This window comes from Staurois parvus, unplaced genomic scaffold (genome assembly GCF_062004578.1).
Source record: "Staurois parvus isolate SC_StPar_1 unplaced genomic scaffold, SC_StPar_1.0 ptg000019l, whole genome shotgun sequence".
Classification (NCBI taxonomy): Eukaryota; Metazoa; Chordata; class Amphibia; order Anura; family Ranidae; genus Staurois; species Staurois parvus.
Window position 1 is genome coordinate 1,168,538 of NW_028317815.1, and position 19,528 is coordinate 1,188,065.

A 19,528-nucleotide genomic window follows, 5' to 3' on the forward strand; every position below is an offset into this window, starting at 1 on the left:
TCAGGGACAGACAGAATTGTTACTGAGTGCCAGAGAATTGTTACTCAGGGACAGACAGAATTGTTACTGAGTGCCAGAGAATTGTTACTCAGGGACAGACAGAATTGTTACTGAGTGCCAGAGAATTGTTACTCTCACAGACACAAAATTGTTACTTGCACAGACACAGAATTGTTACTCGCACAGAGACAGAATTGTTACTCAGGGCCACAGAATTCATACTCAGGGACAGACAGAATTGTTACTGAGTGCCAGAGAATTGTTACTCAGGGACAGACAGAATTGTTACTGAGTGCCAGAGAATTGTTACTCTCACAGACACAAAATTGTTACTTGCACAGACACAGAATTGTTACTTGCACAGACACACAATTGTTACTCAGGGCCACAGAATTCATACTCAGGGACAGACAGAATTGTTACTGAGTGCCAGAGAATTCTTACTCAGGGCCACAGAATTCATACTCAGGGACAGACAGAATTGTTACTCAGGGACAGACAGAATTGTTACTGAGTGCCAGAGAATTGTTACTCAGGGACAGACAGAATTGTTACTGAGTGCCAGAGAATTGTTACTCTCACAGACACAAAATTGTTACTTGCACAGACACAGAATTGTTACTTGCACAGACACACAATTGTTACTCAGGGCCACAGAATTCATACTCAGGGACAGACAGAATTGTTACTGAGTGCCAGAGAATTGTTACTCAGGGACACCTAATCGTTGAATTAAATAGTATGTCAGACAACATGCAGAGGAGTGGCAGAGGAGGCAATGTTTTAGGAGCGAGCAGACGTGGCAGCAGAGGAAGGGGTCGAGGCAGCAGTATTCGCAGCCAGAGGCCAGTGCTCCCGGTGTCATCCAGCGGTCGTGTCTCCACCGACAACCCTGCCGTCATTGATTGGTTGGCTCGGTCGTCTTCCTCTTCCCAGGTCACCTCTGACACCTACAGCCAACGGTCGGTGGGTACGTCAGACACAACCGTTAGTTGGCATGGCCCGGGACCAAGCCCACTGAAATCACGTGTCCTCTACCTGCCCCTGTCCTTTGCTGTTCCCTCACCAAGCGAAGTATCGCATGCTGTGGGCTCAGCCCCACTGTACAGTGAGGAAGAGCTAACAGAGGGCGGTCAGGAACGGGGGGAGACATCGGCCTTTTCAGCAGCCAAGCGAACAAGTACTGGCGAGGAGAGTGGCTCGGTAGCCGGTCTAGAGACAGGTCTGTCTCCTGACCCAGACGCAGCCGAGGGGGCTAGTAGTGAGGCGGAGACCCTACTTGATGATGAGGAGGTTGATCGCACTTGGCAGCCTCGTCGTCATCAGGCAATTTCTTCCGCATCATCAGGAGAAGAGGGTGGCAGCTTGGCAGCGAGCAAAACAGTCGGTGGGTTGCCCAGGAGACAGCAGCAGGGTCGCATCAGTGTCAGTGGAGCCAAACGTCCACGGAGTAGAGCACCAGCTCCACTGCAGCCTACCACCACGGCCAGTAGTGGTGCCGGTGCGCACGGAGGAAGTAGCAGTCAGCCAGTGAAGAGTAGCGGGGGCAAAGTTTCCTACTCGGTGGTGTGGCAATTTTTCCTCAAGCCGCCCGAGGAAGTAAACGTAGCCGTATGTCGACTATGTGGCCAGAAATGCAAGCGTGGCCAGGGGGCCCATGTTGGGACTACAGCGTTGCGTCAGCATATGCAGCGTCACCATTCGGTGGCCTGGGAAAACCGTGATAAACATACGGCGGTTCTGCCTGCCCCAGCCCCCGCTCCATCACCCGCTCCGTTACTTGCTCCGTCACCCGACGTCGTCAATCGCCCTCTATCAGCCAGTCAAGGCTCCAACACCTCTGCTGAGGGGAGTTGTCGCTCATTGGCATCTTCCGCTCGTTCAGATGCTCCTTCTCCTGCTACTCCTCTTCTCGGATTCCGTCAACAGTCTTTCTTGGAATCCGTATCCAAGAGACAACAGTTTGCGAGCACGCACCCGACGGTGCAAAAGCTGAACGTCCTCCTGTCCAAGTTGCTGGTGCTGCAGTCCCTCCCTTTCCAACTGGTGGACTCAGCACCTTTCCGAGAAATGATGGCTTGTGCCGCGCCGCGGTGGAGAGTGCCAAGCCGTCATTTCTTTGCCCAAAAGGCAGTGCCAGCCCTGCATTCACATGTAGAAGAGATGGTGGGCCAGTCTTTGAGCATGTCGGTCTCTGCCAAAGTGCACGGCAGCGCCGACGTGTGGAGCTGTAACTACGGTCAGGGACAGTACATGTCATTTACGGCCCACTGGGTGAACGTGGTGCCGGCACAGCCGCACCAGCAACTTGGACAGGTCACGACGCTTTTGCCTCCACGTTTGCACGTCCTTGGTCCAGCAAGCATGTCCGCCTCTACCACCTCTTTTTCCGCCGTGTCCTCAGCCGCCACCCCCGTGCCAAGTCCCATTACCCGACCGGCATATCACATGTGCAGGGCGCAACGGTGTCACGCTGTGCTGCACCTGGTATGCCTTGGCGAACGTAGTCACACAGGGGAGGAACTGCTGAGTGTAATGAACAGAGAAATCGACAGATGGCTGTCTCCGCGCAAACTAAAAATCGGAACCATGTTGACTGACAACGGAAAGAACATGGTGTCTGCTCTGCGTCAAGGAAGGTTGTGCCATGCGCCATGCATGGCTCACGTGTTCAATCTGGTTGTCAAGCGGTTCCTAAAATCCACCATCCCACTGCAAGACATCCTTAAAATGTCACGTAAACTGTGCATGCATTTCAGCCATTCCTACACCGCAAAGAACACCCTCATTGAGCTGCAGCGGCAGAACGGAATTCCACAGCATCGCCTGATCTGCGACGTTGCAACAAGGTGGAATTCAACCCTACACATGTTAGACCGCCTTTACGAGCAGCGAAAGGCCATCACCGATTTCCTGATGTTACAAGCGGATAAAGGTACTCCCCTGTGTAACTTAGATGTCAGCCATTGGCAGCTCATGCGTGACACCTGCCGCTTGCTCAGGCCCTTTGAGGAGGCCACGCTATTCGTGAGTCGGCAGGACTATGGGATGAACGACGTCATTCCTCTGTTGCACGTCCTGGAACAAATGCTGTTAACAATGGCTGGTCAGGGTGCGGTAGACGTGGCGCACAGATCTCAACGCCACATGACCCCTGTGGGGGCAGGACAGGAAGAAGAGGAGGAGGTAGAGGAGGACATTTGTGCTCAGGAATTATTGAGTGAAATGGGTGGTTTTTCCACTCAGCGGACAGGAGTGGAGGAGCAGGAGCATCTGGTAGAGGAGGAGGAGGAGGAGACAGAGGACCCAGACGCACCGTGGCAGTATGCTGTGGAGATGGAGGCAGGGAGTCCCTCGCATTCCTTGGCACAAATGGCCCATAGCATGCTCGGTTGCTTGCGTAGCGACAGCCGAATAATAACCATCAGACAGAGGGATGACTTTTGGCTGTCCACCTTGTTGGACCCTCGCTACCGGTCCAAAATGGTGGCCTTTTTCACACCTGCTGAGAGGGAGGCCAAAATTACGTACTATAAAAACCACCTATGTAGTCAGTTGGTCTCTGCCTTTGTGCGCCAACGTCCATCCTCAGACACTGTGGGCCCTGTGCGCTCGCGTTCCGCTGGCATGGCAGCAGGGGAGGGGTGGGGTGGTAGGAGCAGTGGCAGCTCCACCAGCAGCGGCTGCCTCAGTCTGCAGTCGATGATGAGTAGCTTTCTTCACCAGCGCAGTGAGGAAACTACTAACCAGCCGCAGCAGCAGCAGCAGCATCAGGTGGACCTGGAGCAGGAGCTCAAACAACAGGCTTGGGCCTACTTGGACAGCACCCTGCCAACCGAGGTAGACAATCCCCTTGACTACTGGGCAACGAAACTTGACCTTTGGCCCCAACTAGCTGAATTTGCCCTTGAAAGGCTGTCATGCCCGGCCAGTAGCGTGGCATCGGAGCGCGTGTTTAGTGCGGCAGGAGGTATTGTAACTCCGCGGAGGACACGACTGTCCACCCAAAGTGTGGAGAGACTCACGTTTGTGAAAATGAATCAGGCGTGGATTAGTCTGGATTTCAAACCACCAGTTCCTGACACAACTGACTAAATCCGCCATGAATCATGCCTCAAACATGTGCCACTTTCAGGTCTCCTCACACTGCTGGTGTGTTGAATTTTTTGACATAGGGTGCTGGCAGATTACGGGCCTCCTATAGCTGCTGCCAGGCCCCTAATCTGCCATAGGCCCCTATATACCGCCTCCTCCTGCTGCTGCCAGGTCCAGAGTCTCTCATGGGTCCCTGTACGGCCTCCCATTGCTGCTGTCTCCATCGCCACACTCTGCTGCCATGTGCCACTTTCAGGTCTCTTCACACTGCTGGTGTGTTAAATTTTTTGACATAGGGTGCAGGCAGATTACGGGCCTCACATAGCTGCTGCCAGGCCCCTAATCTGCCATGGGCCCCTATATACCGCCTCCTCATGCTGCTGCCAAGTCTAGAGTCTCTCATGGGTCCCTGTACGGCCTCCCATTGCTGCTGTCTCCATCGCCACACTCTGCTGCCATGTGCCACTTTCAGGTCTCTTCACACTGCTGGTGTGTTAAATTTTTTGACATAGGGTGCTGCAAGATAACGGGCCTCACATAGCTGCTGCCAGGCCCCTAATCTGCCATGGGCCCCTATATACCGCCTCCTCATGCTGCTGCCAAGTCCAGAGTCTGTCATGGTCCCTGTACGGCCTCCCATTGCTGCTGTCTCCATCGCCACACTCTGCTGCCATGTGCCACTTTCAGGTCTCTTCACACTGCTGGTGTGTTAAATTTTTTGACATAGGGTGCAGGCAGATTACGGGCCTCACATAGCTGCTGCCAGGCCCCTAATCTGCCATGGGCCCCTATATACCACCTCCTCCTGCTGCTGCCAGGTCCAGAGTCTCTCATGCCATGTGCCACTTTCAGGTCTCTTCACACTGCTGGTGTGTTTAATTTTTTGACATAGGGTGCAGGCAGATTACGGGCCTCACATAGCTGCTGCCAGGCCCCTAATCTGCCATGGGCCCCTATATACCGCCTCCTCATGCTGCTGCCAAGTCTAGAGTCTCTCATGGGTCCCTGTACGGCCTCCCATTGCTGCTGTCTCCATCGCCACACTCTGCTGCCATGTGCCACTTTCAGGTCTCTTCACACTGCTGGTGTGTTAAATTTTTTGACATAGGGTGCTGGCAGATTACGGGCCTCCTATAGCTGCTGCCAGGCCCCTAATCTGCCATGGGCCCCTATATACCGCCTCCTCATGCTGCTGCCAAGTTCAGAGTCTGTCATGGGTCCCTGTACGGCCTCCCATTGCTGCTGTCTCCATCGCCACACTCTGCTGCCATGTGCCACTTTCAGGTCTCTTCACACTGCTGGTGTGTTAAATTTTTTGACATAGGGTGCAGGCAGATTACGGGCCTCACATAGCTGCTGCCAGGCCCCTAATCTGCCATGGGCCCCTATATACCGCCTCCTCCTGCTGCTGCCAGGTCCAGAGTCTCTCATGGGTCCCTGTACGGCCTCCCATTGCTGCTGTCTCCATCGCCACACTCTGCTGCCATGTGCCACTTTCAGGTCTCTTCACACTGCTGGTGTGTTAAATTTTTTGACATAGGGTGCTGCAAGATAACGGGCCTCACATAGCTGCTGCCAGGCCCCTAATCTGCCATGGGCCCCTATATACCGCCTCCTCATGCTGCTGCCAAGTCCAGAGTCTGTCATGGTCCCTGTACGGCCTCCCATTGCTGCTGTCTCCATCGCCACACTCTGCTGCCATGTGCCACTTTCAGGTCTCTTCACACTGCTGGTGTGTTAAATTTTTTGACATAGGGTGCAGGCAGATTACGGGCCTCACATAGCTGCTGCCAGGCCCCTAATCTGCCATGGGCCCCTATATAACGCCTCCTCATGCTGCTGCCAAGTTCAGAGTCTGTCATGGGTCCCTGTACGGCCTCCCATTGCTGCTGTCTCCATCGCCACACTCTGCCATGTGCCACTTTCAGGTCTCCTCACACTGCTGGTGTGTTGAATTTTTTGACATAGGGTGCTGGCAGATTACGGGCCTCCTATAGCTGCTGCCAGGCCCCTAATCTGCCATAAGCCCCTATATACCGCCTCCTCATGCTGCTGCCAAGTCCAGAGTCTGTCATGGGTCCCTGTACGGCCTCCCATTGCTGCTGTCTCCATCGCCACACTCTGCCATGTGCCACTTTCAGGTCTCCTCACACACTGCTGGTGTGTTGAATTTTTTGACATAGGGTGCTGGCAGATTACGGGCCTCCTATAGCTGCTGCCAGGCCCCTAATCTGCCGTAGGCCCCTATATACCGCCTCCTCATGCTGCTGCCAGGTCCAGAGTCTCTCATGGGTCCCTGTACGGCCTCCCATTGCTGCTGTCTCCATCGCCACACTCTGCCATGTGCCACTTTCAGGTCTCCTCACACTGCTGGTGTGTTCCATTTTTTGTCATAGGGTGCTGGCAGATTATGGGCCTCCCATAACTGCTGCCAGGCCCCTAATCTGCCATGGGCCCCTATACCGACTCCTCATGCTGTGACGTTGCAACAAGGTGGAATTCAACCCTACATATGTTAGACCGCCTTTACGAACAGCAAAAGGCCATCACAGATTTCCTGATGTTAAAAGCAGATAAAGGTACTCCCTGTGTAACTTAGATGTCAGCCATTGGCAGCTCATGCGTGACACCTGCGCTTGCTCAGGCCCTTTGAGGAGGCCACGCTATTCGTGAGTCGGCAGGACTATGGGATGAACGACGTCATTCCTCTGTTGCACGTCCTGGAACAAATGCTGTTAACAATGGCTGGTCAGGGTGCGGTAGACGTGGCGCACAGATCTCAACGCCACATGGCCCCTGTGGGGGCAGGACTGGAAGAAGAGGAGGAGGTAGAGGAGGACATTGGTGCTCAGGAATTATTGAGTGAAATGGGTGGTTTTTCCACTCAGCGGACAGGAGTGGAGGAGCAGGAGCATCTGGTAGAGGAGGAGGAAGAGGAGACAGAGGACCTAGACGCACCGTGGCAGTATGCTGTGGAGATGGAGGCAGGGAGTCCCTCGCATTCCTTGGCACAAATGGCCCATAGCATGCTCGGTTGCTTGCGTAGCGACAGCCGAATAATAACCATCAGACAGAGGGATGACTTTTGGCTGTCCACCTTGTTGGACCCTCGCTACCGTTCAAAAATGGTGGCCTTTTTCACACCTGCTGAGAGGGAGGCCAAAATAACGTACTATAAAAAACACCTATGTAGTCAGCTGGTCTCTGCCTGTCTGCGCCAACGTCCATCCTCAGACACTGTGGGCCCTGTGCGCTCGTGTTCCGCTGCCATGGCAGCAGGGGAGGGGTGGGGTGGTAGGAGCAGTGGCAGCTCCACCAGCAGCGGCTGCCTCAGTCTGCAGTCGATGATGAGTAGCTTTCTTCACCAGCGCAGTGAGGAAACTACTAACCAGCCGCAGCAGCAGCAGCAGCATCAGGTGGACCTGGAGCAGGACCTCAAACAACAGGCTTAGGCCTACTTGGACAGCACCCTGCCAACCGAGGTAGACAATCCCCTTGACTACTGGGCAACGAAACTTGACCTTTGGCCCCAACTAGCTGAATTTGCCCTTGAAAGGCTGTCATGCCCGGCCAGTAGCGTGGCATCGGAGCGCGTGTTTAGTGCGGCAGGAGGTATTGCAACTCCGCGGAGGACACGACTGTCCACCCAAAGTGTGGAGAGACTGACGTTTGTGAAAATGAATCAGGCGTGGATTAGTCTGGATTTCAAACCACCAGTTCCTGACACAACTGACTAAATCCGCCATGAATCATGCCCCAAACATGTGCCACTTTCAGGTCTCCTCACACTGCTGGTGTGTTCCATTTTTTGTCATAGGGTGCTGGCAGATTACGGGCCTCCCATAGCTGCTGCCAGGCCCCTAATCTGCCATGGGCCCCTATACCGCCTCCTCATGCTGCTGCCAAGTCCAGAGTCTCTCATGGGTCCCTGTACGGCCTCCCATTGCTGCTGCCTCCATCGCCACACTCTGCCATGTGCCACTTTCAGGTCTCCTCACACTGCTGGTGTGTTCCATTTTTTGTCATAGGGTGCTGGCAGATTACGGGCCTCCCATAGCTGCTGCCAGGCCCCTAATCTGCCATGGGCCCCTATACCGCCTCCTCATGCTGCTGCCAGGTCCAGAGTCTCTCATGGGTCCCTGTACGGCCTCCCATTGCTGCTGTCTCCATCGCCACACTCTGCCATGTGCCACTTTCAGGTCTCCTCACACTGCTGGTGGGTTCCATTTTTTGTCATAGGGTGCTGGCAGATTACGGGCCTCCCATAGCTGCTGCCAGGCCCGTAATCTGCCATGGGCCCCCGTACCGACTCCTCATGCTGCTGCCAGGCCCGTAATCTGTCATGGGCCACTGTTGTCGCTTGTTGGCATATTCCGCTCGTTCAGATGCTCCTTCTCCTGCTACTCCTCTTCACGGATTCCGTCAGCAGTCTTTCTTGGAATCCGTTTCCAAGAGACAACAGTTTGCGAGCACGCACCCGACGGTGCAGAAGCTGAACGTCCTCCTGTCCAAGTTGCTGCTGCCAGGCTCGTAATCTGTCATGCGCCCCTGTACCGCCTCCTCATGCTGCTGCCAGGTCCAGAGTGTGTCATGGGCCCCCGTACCGACTCCTCATGCTGCTGCCAGGCCCGTAATCTGTCATGGGCCCCTGTACCGCCTCCCCATGCTGCTGCCAGGTCCAGAGTGTGTCATGGGTCCCTGTACGGCCTCCCATTGCTGCTGCCAGGCCCGTAATCTGCCATGGGCCCCTGTACCGACTCCTCATGCTGCTGCCAGGCCCGTAATCTGTCATGGGCCCCTGTACCGCCTCCTCATGCTGCTGCCAGGTCCAGAGTGTGTCATGGGTCCCTGTACGGCCTCCCATTGCTGCTGTCTCTATCGCCACACTCTGCCATGTGCCACTTTCAGGTCTCCTCACACTGCTGGTGGTTTCCATTTTTGTCATAGGGTGCTGTATGGCCTCCCATTGCTGCTGCCTCCACCGCCACACTGTGGCTCCACACTCTGGTTTTGGCCCCGTGACTGCCCAAATGAGTGAAGTGTGCGGTGATTCTAAGATCGACGGCACTCATCTGCATGTCATACTGACTGACAGTATTATTTCTCTTCCCCAGCAGACTCCAAGGGCATTTAAATTAAAGGTACAGTGTTCTGCACTAATATTAAGTCTCTCTGAAGCCTAGAAACACCCTTTTTTAAGTTAAATTCACAGCGAATTTATTCGACTCGAATCGAATATTGTCCACGAATTCGCCGAATCAGTCGAATCGAATTTTTCATTTCTTCGCTCATCTCTATTTATATATATTCTTTATTTTTTTTTTTCATGTATCTTTTCTCTATTTTTTCTGTATTTTTTAAGCCACGAACCCTTAACAATTGATATGCTTTTAGAATTGCCTTTTATCTTTGTTAATTGGTTATTGGAATTCCTATATATATATATGTATATATATATATATATATACATGTATATATATATATATATATATATATATGTATATATATATATATATATACAGTATATAGCCACATCCTCCATTTCAGCTTGAGAAGGGAGAGCGCTTTTGCCGCCTAGTGGTTTAGCGCATGCTCCGAAACGCATCGCTTTGCATACTGGTCTCTCCTACGTCATCACGCTCACGTTGACGTTGCACTCCAAGGTACACTCCAGACGCCATCTTCAGAGACTTCACATGCCGGCCAGTTTCTTGTGACATCCACAGTCTCCCTTAGCATAGACGCCGCTATTGCAGCGAGGACTTGGCCATTACCTTACATACCTGAGCTTTCTTACCTTTTTCACCATGTGAGTGCTTTTACATTGCTCCCTAATAAATGTTTTGACATACTGCACTTAGAGGCACTTTTTTCTTCCTTTAATATACATTACATACTCTAGGCCTACCCATGTTCTTATCCTGTTTTTTATGGTGCCCTTTACAGTCTCCTGATGTGCCTCCATATCCAGACATATAGATCTGGCAGTCCTAATGGTCTCTGCTCTTCTCTACCATTATTAGGTTTTATTTTGTTTTGCTACATTTGTAAGTAACAACACTATCTCTCAATGCCTTGATATGATTGGTTACTGTATTTATGTTAATTATTAAAGCTGTATGTCTATTTTCTTACTAGATGCACCTAATTAGCTCCAGAGGAAGCGACTTATTGGCACGAAACATGTCAAGCAAATAATTTACTGGAATCAGAGTATCCCCTAGCTGGACCAATTATTCATCACAAATTGGTAGCCCATGTGGCATTAATATTTAAATCTTCAATTACCTATGGAGGTAACCTTTTCCAATGTTATTTCTGATTCAACTATGTTCTGGTGCTATCATGATTAGTTATGTTGAGCCATTAACTGTTGTGCATTATTGCATACACTTCTTTTTTTGTTTTTAACTTCTAAATAACTGTAATAAAGAAAGTATTTTTTAACAAGTTTTGGTTGTGGTTATGTGCCTACAAAGTCCATACTCTCTATTTCTCAAGTGCTTCTCTTCTGTCTCCCAGTCTGAGCTCTACAGTCCAGGGGATTACAAGAGACTGATACCAAGCCAAATTAAAGTACTTGCCTTAGTTGCATTTAAAGGATAGGTTCACCTTTCATAACAGGTACATGTTCCATCCATATTCAGGGTGTAACTTGTAACATGTTAAGATCAGACCGCCCCCGCTCCCTCGCTTTGACAGCTAGTGGGGGATCTTTTCCCCCCTCGCTAGCTGTTAAATCTTTTAAAAAGTAGCCATGTGTGGGTTCCACCCGCCCAGCCGCATAACTCATTCACAGCCCTCTGTGAATGAGAGACTACAAGTCTTGACAGCCTTAGCGGCTGTCAGCTTGTATTCCTCAATGAACTACCACAGCATTGTTCATTCTTCCTGTCAGTATATCTGCTTGCTTGTACATCCCGTATGGGCAAGCAGATATTCTGACAGATCTGCAAACTGGCAAATGTCACAGAGGACATCTGCAGTGATCATCAGGGCATTGATGACCAGCGCCCAGATGTTCAGTGCCCAGCAGTGCCACCCACCAGTGCTGCCCAGCAGTGCCATCCATCAGTTGTGCCCATCAGTGCACAGCAGTGCTGCCCACCAGTGCCCAGCAGTGCCACCCCTCAGTGCCACCCATCAATGCCCCTCAGTGTCACCTATCAGTGCCACCTATCAGTGCTCTTCAGCGCTGCCTATCAGTGCCCATCAGTGCAGCATCATCAGTGCCTCCTCATCAATGCCCACCAGTGTCACCTCATCAGTGCCATCTCATCAGTGCTGCCTATCAGTGCCCATTAATGCTGCCTTTCAGTGCAGCCCCATCAATGCATATCAGTGAAGGAGAAAAATTACCTGTTTGCAAAATTTTATAATAGAAACAAAGAAAAACCTTTTTTTCCAAATGTTTTGCTCTTTTTTTGTTTATAGTGCAAAAAATTAAAACCCCAGCGGCAATTAAATACCACCAAAAGAAATCTCTATTTGTGTGAAAAAAATGTCATATGGGTACAATGTTGCATGACCGCGCAATTGTCATTCAAAGTGCAACAGAGCTGAATGCTGAAAATTGGCCTGGGCAGGAAGGGGGTATAAGTGCCCAGTAGGCAAGTGGTTAAAGCTGAAGCCTTACCATCAGCAGCACAGGTGTACATGTTCTCCTTCTGTACTGAAAATGCTTAGTCTGATTTATCTGCACATTGTGAGTGTCTCACAGTGTACATTAGCATTTCAGCAAGTCAGATGGATTTCAAATTGGATTTCAAATCTTTTAATCATGGAGACTTGGAGTTAAATGTGGGTGTTACCTATGGCAGTCTGTATGCAACTCTTCCAAGAGCCATCCTGCTGCTTGCATCAGGACTAAGGGCTCTTGAGAGGAATACTAAATATACATGCTGTTGTTTTCACGAAGCTATGTACAGGATCCTGCTGGATCCTTCCACCAGCCATGACCTATCTGCATTGCAAAGAGAAGTACAGAGACACCGTTAATGCATTACTGAGTCTAAAATAAGGTATGTGATGAAAACAGAAAGCTTTTATTTAAAAATATTATTAGCATGTTGGTGAAAAAGATAGGGAGGAACCAAGGAAATCAACATATAAGTAGATTAACCCCTTCACTCCTAATTGTACAACAAATCTAAATGCCTAAGCACAATTTTGCAAAGTTGACATGTGTTAGTAAAACCGTACATATCATCACAACTACTTTGTATATCCAGGTGAATTATACCTTTTTTTTTTCAAGACAAATTGGGCTTCATTTGGTGGTAAATGGTAAAGGATATCTCCTGATTTTTTTTTATTATCAAAGGAAAACTGGCCCAAAATAGTAAAAAAAAAAATCATTTTTTTTATTTAGCTGTGTGTTTCTTGTTACTACTTAAACCCAGCACAAAAGAATGACCAAAAATAAATTCTCCAGCTCTTGGCGATTGCAGCGATACCATATATGTGTATGTTATTTGATGTTTATACCCGTAGTACAGCCCAGAAACAATATTTTTTTTTTTTACCTAAAACACACTGACATTGATACTAACTAATACCAATTTTATTTTTAAATCCTATCCTTTAACCCTGACCTTTTGACCTTGACCATTGACCCTGACCTTGACCCAAACACCTACCCTGGCACTGAACTAGATCAAACCTTGATCTAGGTATTTTTTCTTTATTTTTTCTTTTATTTTTTAATATTTATTTATTTTTCTCTTTTTTTTACAAAATTGTTTTTCTCTCTATGCCAGGAGTTAGAGAGATACAATGTATCTGTCTTCTCCATTCATAGAGAGAAAAAAACAAGGGGGCCGGGCTGCACAGTGACTGATCACTGTGATAGCCAATCAGAGGCTATCACAGTGATCATGTGACCTAGAATTGGGAGTCCCATCTCCCGATCGTTAGAACGGGACCCGGGGCTCTCAGTGACACCACGGTCTTTGTGCTGGGAGCGCGCAGTGCGGCGTGCTCCTAGCACAAAGACAGGTACGCAAATATGCGGCCCCATGAAAAAAAGCCCAGTTCCGTGAGGCTGCATATTTGTGTAACATCGGCGTCAAGGGGTTAAGCTTCAGCTTTACCACAATGCCCCCTCAGATTAATCAATTCTATAAAATAGTCATGAAAAGACATATGAGCAGTTTTAAAGTGCACCTGTGCCCAAGTGAAGTGAATCATTTGTGTGTGTGTGTGTGTGTGTGTGTGTGTGTGTGTGTGTGTGTGTGTGTGTGTGTGTGTGTGTGTGTGTGGGAACTGGCAATTTATTTAGTAAATCATCCTCATAATCTGTAGAATATCAAAGCTCAGGCAACTTAAAAGTAACTTGTAAATGTACGCAGTCTTTTGGTTGTACATTTCAAGCTTCTCAGTTTTGTAGGCACTGTACTTCTTGACTGTTAGTAGGAAGATTTGACCTTTTCTACTAGTAATAGTACTACTTAGACCTTGAAGAAGGGGACATACCCCGAAAGCTTGTCCTCAAAATTGTATGTTAGTGCAAATAAAAAAAGTATCACAGACAGTACTCAATTGTTTCTGTCGCAAATGCACTAATACGGCTACAATCACCTCAACCTTTTCTACTGCATTTATTGTGATGAAAACAGTCATACACAAATATTCTGCAAGCAAAATTAAAGATTTCATATATAATTTAAAAAAATAAAATGTAATAAAAAATTAAATAACAGAAATTAAGCTTACAATGTGATTTTGTTGCCATTACTGAAGCAGCTATAATAAATATAACCAGAATACATTATTTGTAAAGTAAATAACTCTGTTTAGGAGGAAATAATCCACAAGTGCTTTAGTAACCGTACCTTTACCTAGATGATTTAACAGAATACATCAAAATTTATTTTTCAGAAATAAAACATGCACAATGTAAGAGTCCAATAAATCCCAATAGCGATGAACCCACACAGAATACTACAGAGATGCTCTGTGGTAATCTTTATACTCTATCCTCTCACCTTATTCACAGTCATGCAGAACATTAATCTGGCTTTGGTCCACTCAGAACAGTGTTTTCTGCGTGTCACAAAAGAAGAATATCCACAGAAAAGAAAATCAGTAAAAAGGAATAAATTAAAGTGGTTTTAAAGGCAGAAGGTTTATATTACCTTAATGCATTCTCTGCATTAACTCCTTGCTGCCGGCTGCGGCCTCTCGTCAGCTGGGTCTTAGCACTGAGAAGCTGCATATATGAGTACCCAAAAAACAGAACTGTGCCGAAAGCATACACCGTGTGTGCTCCCACTACAGTTACTAGTGGCTAACAGAAAGCTCACAATCTCTACTTGTGATTGGGAGCGTTCCGATCATGTGACCGCTGTGACAGCTAATCACAGCACACAAGATCACAAACCCTGCCCCGCTTCCCAGCATCTAAAACCCCTTAAAGTGCTGGGATGAGCCGATGCAAAGGGATAAAGTTAAAAAACCTTCGGCAAGTAGCTTCCCCCCAAGACCAACTCTTATACTTACCTGAGCCCAATCTCAATCCAGCAAGGTAAACAAGAGCAGAGGCTCACTCAGTTCTCACCCCCCTCATTGGCTCAGACACAGTAGCAAGAACCATTGGTTCTTGCTGCTGCCAATGGCAGCCAGTGAAGAGAGAGCAGGGGGCGCGGCTGATCTGGGCTGTCTGTGTGCCTTATGGACATACAGAACTGCCTTGGGAGCGAAGCTTGTATGAGTGCCCCAATAGCAAACAGCTTGCTATGAGGGCACTAGGCGGGGAGAGGGGTCAGGAGAGCCAGTGGGGGACCCGAGAAGAGGAGAATTGGGACTGCTCTGTGTAAAACCATTGTACAGAGCAGCTTAGTATGACAAGTTTGTTTTTTAAAGAATGTATATTTTACACTTTAAAAAAGAAAGGTTATTTTAGGTGTAAAATACTTTCCTCCATATTTGCAGTATTTTTAATGTGACTGGACAGGTAGAAAAGTTTAGATTTGCAGACCTAGAAGACTGTCAGCAGTATATAAGGATCATACTAAAAGATGACACACATTTCTACCAGAATGAACCGTCTTTTAATTTATAAGACATAGGGTACACTTGCTCTCAAAAATGTAGCAGTACTGTGTTTGAGTATTTTTAAAAATAAGTACAGAATTAACACAAGATAACTTTCACCACTGTAATTGCTTGTGTTTTTCTTTTTTTTTTACTTTTATACTTTTTCTTTTATATGGAATTCTCAGTCTGCCCACTCATATCTCCAAGAACTACTCTTGGATTGTGATTGTACCTAAGAATCTTGTAATAAATTGGTTCCAAAGCATCAAGGTTATTACCTTAATGCATTTTATGCATCATGGTAAAAAGCTTTCTGTGTCATAGACACCCCCCTCACTCCCCTTATACTTACCTGAGCCTGATGTTGATCCAGCGCTGTGCACGAGAGCTGCGGCTCTCCTGACTCAGTCTTTCCTCACTTGGCAGGTTGATAGCAGCAGGAGCCATTGGGTCATGTTCTTTTCAATCAAATCCAGTGAAGAGGGAGTGGGGGCCAGAGCCAAGCAACACTGTCTGTGTCAAGAGACGAAGACAGGGCGGCAATGTTCGGTGAAGCACAGTGAATCAAGTCTCTCCCTAGCCTCTTGTATGTGACAGGGATTCTATTGGCCAGATATCTCTACCATACTGTCATGTTAATTTTCTTCCTGACTTTCAGCTTCCCTTCTTAAATAGAAAATTCTGCTCTTTACAAACCTTGGTTTACCTTCTCTATAACAAAAAGTAAATACAAAATTCAAACATCCAATAATAACAGCACAGCGTGGAGATGACAAAAATGGAGTCCCCAAAATGCACAAGAAGCTTATGATTTAATCCCATAGAATCTACCAAAATAAGAAATATCAGTTTTGAATGGTTTGTTAATTTATAGGAAAAAATCTCTGGCTGCTGTACCAAAAATGTTGCATACTGACAACAGCAAAATTAACAGTCTACCTTTTTAGTGTAAAGCTTGCTTTCAGCTGCCCAGCCTACAAAGGCCCAGTGTAGTGTTTCCAGCTTCTTACCTATATGTTCCCTCAAAGGACATTAGCCTATTATACTACAGATTTATCTTCCATATTGCACATTTCATACATATTATTGCAATTTTTTAATGTACACAGATATTGAAGTACCACTACCGGTAAAACTAATTTAAATCATGCTAAAGGACGATGCCTTATGTGCTATGGAAAGACACAGATCTAGAGTAAAGCCCTGGTCCCTGGTAAAAAATGTGTTAAAAAGTAGTCAAATTTAAAGTACTGAGGTGTGATTTTCAAAGCATTTGAACCCTTAAATGCTAATAATTTAATGTCGGATCTTATCTGGAGGATGTGCACGAGAACAACTGTCATCAATCAGCACAAATCCAACGGTCTGCTATTGTATTCCTAAAAGGCCTAGCCGTGATCTATAGGTTTGTTACAAATCCACATAAAATCTTCAATAAAATCGACCCATCGTGAAGTAGACAAATCTTAGAAGCAAAGGTGGCTGCATGAAGAAGCAATGATCTTAGCAATTATAATGACAGACAATTTTGTTTACAATAGGCTGAAGCAATTTACAAAAAGAAAATGCATTTTACCTAATGTCTCCATTGTCTGGTGAAAAAGGAACACACTGAGGGAAATTTACTAAAGGCGTTAAGAACCTTCACACAATAAATTGTGTGAATATTCACTTAAATATCCAATAAAGCAAATGCCAATTAACTTATATTATATGGAAATTATTGAATATTTGAAGTGAATATTCACACAATTTACCACATTAAGATTCTCAAACCCTTCAATAAAACAGCCTAATTTACCTAACTTCTAGAACAATTTTATGTGTCTAACATGCTTCTACTTACCTGTACATTTCTTTAAATGGCTATTCTTTTTACCATGTGATCCCAATTTGCAGCCAAAGTTCTCTTCCCAAAATTCAGCAAACCAAACATTTCTTCGATTATTGGCTAAAGACCGGCTTCTAAAATATCTATCAAATCCTATTTTCATAAAAGAAAAACAAAAATAACCGTTAATAGGTAGTATTAGCATTTAAATGGTCTTCAAATATGTCAAATATTAAATTAACATTCTGCGCGTAGTTTTTTATTTTATGCTAGTCAATAAAAGCTATAGTTGTTGCAAGCTTTGTTGTTGTCTCATAGGATTTTTATATCTGTTGATTCTGACAGGAATCTGCCAGGATAGTAGAATGATGAATGAGACCTATTAAATTAACACTTCATACATCTCACCAAAGTGGAAGATCTATAGTTTGCAAAAACTCCTGTTTTTTTGATACTTGAGTTTTTTCAAAGAAAGGACCAAAGAACAGTTATTCCATATTCAAAGTATGCCCTTCTGTTTGCGAACTTTGCTTAATGTAGAACTTTTTTTTTTTCATTTTTGATAAGGGGGGTTTGTAACCTCTGACAGTGTTTTTTTGCCATCAGTGTCTCATTGGGGAGATTTACCTTCACTTCCTGTCCCTTAGCCCAGGAAGTGAAAGGAAATCCCTGCAAATTAAGGGCCCCCCTCAAGGTCACCAGAACTAATCTCTCCACTGGAAGATTACCCTATATTACTGTTATGGGAAGAACCCAAAATGTGTGATTTTCTTTTACTTTATCTTTCAATGATAGCAGTAAACAGGGTGAATCTACCCAACAGGGGTATAAACAGCAATAAAAACCTAATAGGTATCCTAATCATTCTCCACTCTATCCAAAACTTTAAAAAAGTGTTGCCTTTAGTTACACTTTAAACCAGTCTTACTAGTTAAAATTTCCCCTGCTAGTAATCGCTAAGTTACCTACAGGCATGGGATAACATTTACATGCCTGCACAAAAGATCTGTGCATAAATATGCAAATTCACATTAAGAAAGAGCATAGAGACAGAGGGTTATTACCCAATCTGACCCCAACTGGTCAGAATGGGCAAAAATTATAGTAAATATTTAGATACATTTTAAAGTGGTTCTAAAGCCAGTTGTGTACCTTAATGATATACTTGCATTAAAGTAAAAAAAAAATCTTTCCACTAGTTTTCCCCCCAAGACCCCACTAAATACTTATCTGAGTGCTGGATTGATCTAGTGCTGTGCCCATCTGCAGCAGCACTGGTTCTCTCTCTCCTGTCTCACAGACTCAGAGACAGCAGTAGGAGCCATTGACTCCTGCTGCTATCAAGTAGATGCTGTGAGGAGGGAGCTGGGGGCAAGGCCAAGCCACACTGTGTGTGTCAACAGTCGCACACAGCCCTACTCGGAAGCTAGCCCACAGGTGTGCTACCATAGAAGTCAGCTTCCTATGGGTGCGCACTGAGAAGAGGGGGGAGCCAAGAGTACTGGCGGGGGACAACAGAATAGGTGGTTTGGGTTTGCTCTGTGCAATAATTTCCTGTGCACAGATAAGTATAACATGTTTGTTATTTAAAAAAAAAATAATAGTATGCCTTTACATTCACTTTAAAATGTGTTACCCCAACAATTCACATTTCTGATAAGTGTCCATGTTGCCATGTACTTGTAAAAATGTATCCTTTTATCTTTGGATTGCTTCCTTTGTGTGAAAAACCTGGTGATCTTGTCAGTCCCACTGCTTTCCTATTACAAACTAAGCACATTAGACATAGAAGCACTTCCATCCCCTCGTGTTCAATTTGCTTCTTTGCATTCTACTTGGGAGCACAGCTTGTCTATACTCCAGAGGTCAGACTTCTGATGACATGCCCCCCTGCACAGCTCTTCACTGGGAAGGCCAGTGTTCTGCTGTTTCTCTGCCCCCTGCTCACACACCACTGCCCAGCGCATCACAGTGTACATCTATCTCTGTGTTTTACACTGGAATCTGTGCTCCGTTCAAGCTGATGCTCCCACACACCCCTTTCATCATCACAAGATGTCTTCAACCCCCAAGCCACTTATGCAGGGGAAAACAGGAGTCACGAGATCACATTAAAAAAAAAAGAAAAAAGGGTGTTCATCTTTTTTTATACATACACAATTTGTCTTGCATTTCAATTTTAAACTGAATGGGTTGTTTTACAAGTTAAGGATTCACATATACTTTAAAGCAGTAGTAAACACAGCTTGGTGACTTGTACCTAAAGGGTAAACGTGTAATAAAGTTTAACTGTATGTTCAAGGAATATCTCCTTAGCGTGCATCATTTAGAAGATATTCTCTATTTCTGCAGCCAGTGACGTCACCAGGGCATGAGCACTGTGCTCTTCAGGAACGGTAAATAGAGTATGGCGTCCCTTCAACGCACTGTATCGCAATCATGGCTCCAATGCGCATGCACGGGAGTGACGTTATGGCATCTCAGCCATTCAAATGGCCAGTTCCTGCACACATGGAAGGAAGACTGGGTGAAGATAGAAACCCTGTCAGCGGTGACAGTGCACCA

At 46.6% G+C, this 19,528-nt stretch overlaps 1 protein-coding gene across 1 annotated transcript in view; it reads right to left on the reverse strand.

The window, feature by feature from the left end:
- The window catches only part of GRM8 (glutamate metabotropic receptor 8), a 1,278,142-nt gene that overhangs the window by 434,339 nt on the left and 824,275 nt on the right, over nucleotides 1–19,528 (reverse strand). Inside the window, exon 6 of the mRNA XM_089684442.1 lies at nucleotides 16,979–17,116. Within this exon, the coding sequence (XP_089540568.1) occupies nucleotides 16,979–17,116 (138 nt within the window). The remainder of the gene's footprint in view (nucleotides 1–16,978; nucleotides 17,117–19,528) is intronic.